The sequence below is a fragment of the Verticillium alfalfae genome, genomic scaffold (genome assembly GCF_000150825.1).
Source record: "Verticillium alfalfae VaMs.102 supercont1.8 genomic scaffold, whole genome shotgun sequence".
Classification (NCBI taxonomy): domain Eukaryota; kingdom Fungi; phylum Ascomycota; class Sordariomycetes; order Glomerellales; family Plectosphaerellaceae; genus Verticillium; species Verticillium alfalfae.
Window position 1 is genome coordinate 1,228,795 of NW_003315031.1, and position 980 is coordinate 1,229,774.

A 980-nucleotide genomic window follows, 5' to 3' on the forward strand; every position below is an offset into this window, starting at 1 on the left:
TTTAGGGATGGGACGACCATGAGACTCTTCACTCCCATGATACCATCATGGCAGAGGTGATGTCCCTCCCAGGCCGAAGACATGGCCGTGAACAAAAGGCAGATTGACGGAAGTCTTTCCTCGGTCATCGACTTTTCGCCGTGTACGCTGTCGATCATCCTCTACCCACTAGGAGTTCGCATCGCGCGCACTTGGCAAACCGGGGCGAATCGGGGGACGAAAGGGCACGGAGCCAGGCAGAGTGAGTGGTCATTTTAGAAAGCCCTCGATCGTTCTCGCTCTCGACTATTGAGCTTTCTTTCTGTTGACCATCAGGCACTCAGTACGCATGTCCATTCCTTCCACAGGCGGTGGTTTCCATCGATGTGTCTGCTCTGGGCGCGGCATCACCCATGGATCCGGCAGGAGAGGCGGCATTGCAGCCGGGGTGCTGTACGAATGAACTGACCAGGGCCATTGTCCGCCGCCGTGATGGATGAACATGGGGTGCGTTGCATATTTGTGCGGAACAGTACAATGGCTGATGTTGTAGTGCACATGAATATCTTATCCATCGCCCACTCCTCCCCCCTCTCGATTAGACGCAGGTCACCCACCCCTTCATCGGGCAATTTCATTTACGCAACCGCCTTGGCCTTCCTTGCCCAGGGTCAGGACCGGGTCCAGGGACAGGGCCTAGGACGAAGGTCGCTCGGTGCCAAGCGACCCCTGCCCACCGGCCAGACACATCGACACGCCCTGAGAACGAGACACGCCCCCCCCCCCCCTTCTCCCTTAGTGGCTGTTCGTGTCACTGATGGTGGCCCCTAGTGCTTCTGCCATCTTTCCACTCTGCTTCTTGAGCCCACCCTATCCCCGTGTCGTCCTTGCGCAGCTCTTCGGACCCCTATCCCTGCCCCTGTCTCCCCTCTGCTGGCACGTCCCAGTGCTACCACGATCACCGCCTAGCTGCCCGCTGCCCGCCAGCAGGAACGCCACTG

The 980-nt window shown here is 59.0% G+C and overlaps 1 protein-coding gene across 1 annotated transcript in view; it reads left to right on the forward strand.

Moving 5' to 3' along the window:
• Nucleotides 1–810, forward strand: part of VDBG_06795 (Pth12p) — a gene marked incomplete at both ends in the record, with an annotated part of 1,955 nt that extends 1,145 nt beyond the window's left edge. Inside the window, 2 exons of the mRNA XM_003003187.1 lie at nt 73–241; nt 533–810. Coding sequence (XP_003003233.1) covers nt 73–241; nt 533–810 — 447 coding nt within the window. The remainder of the gene's footprint in view (nt 1–72; nt 242–532) is intronic.
• Nucleotides 811–980: the final 170 nt, after the last annotated feature.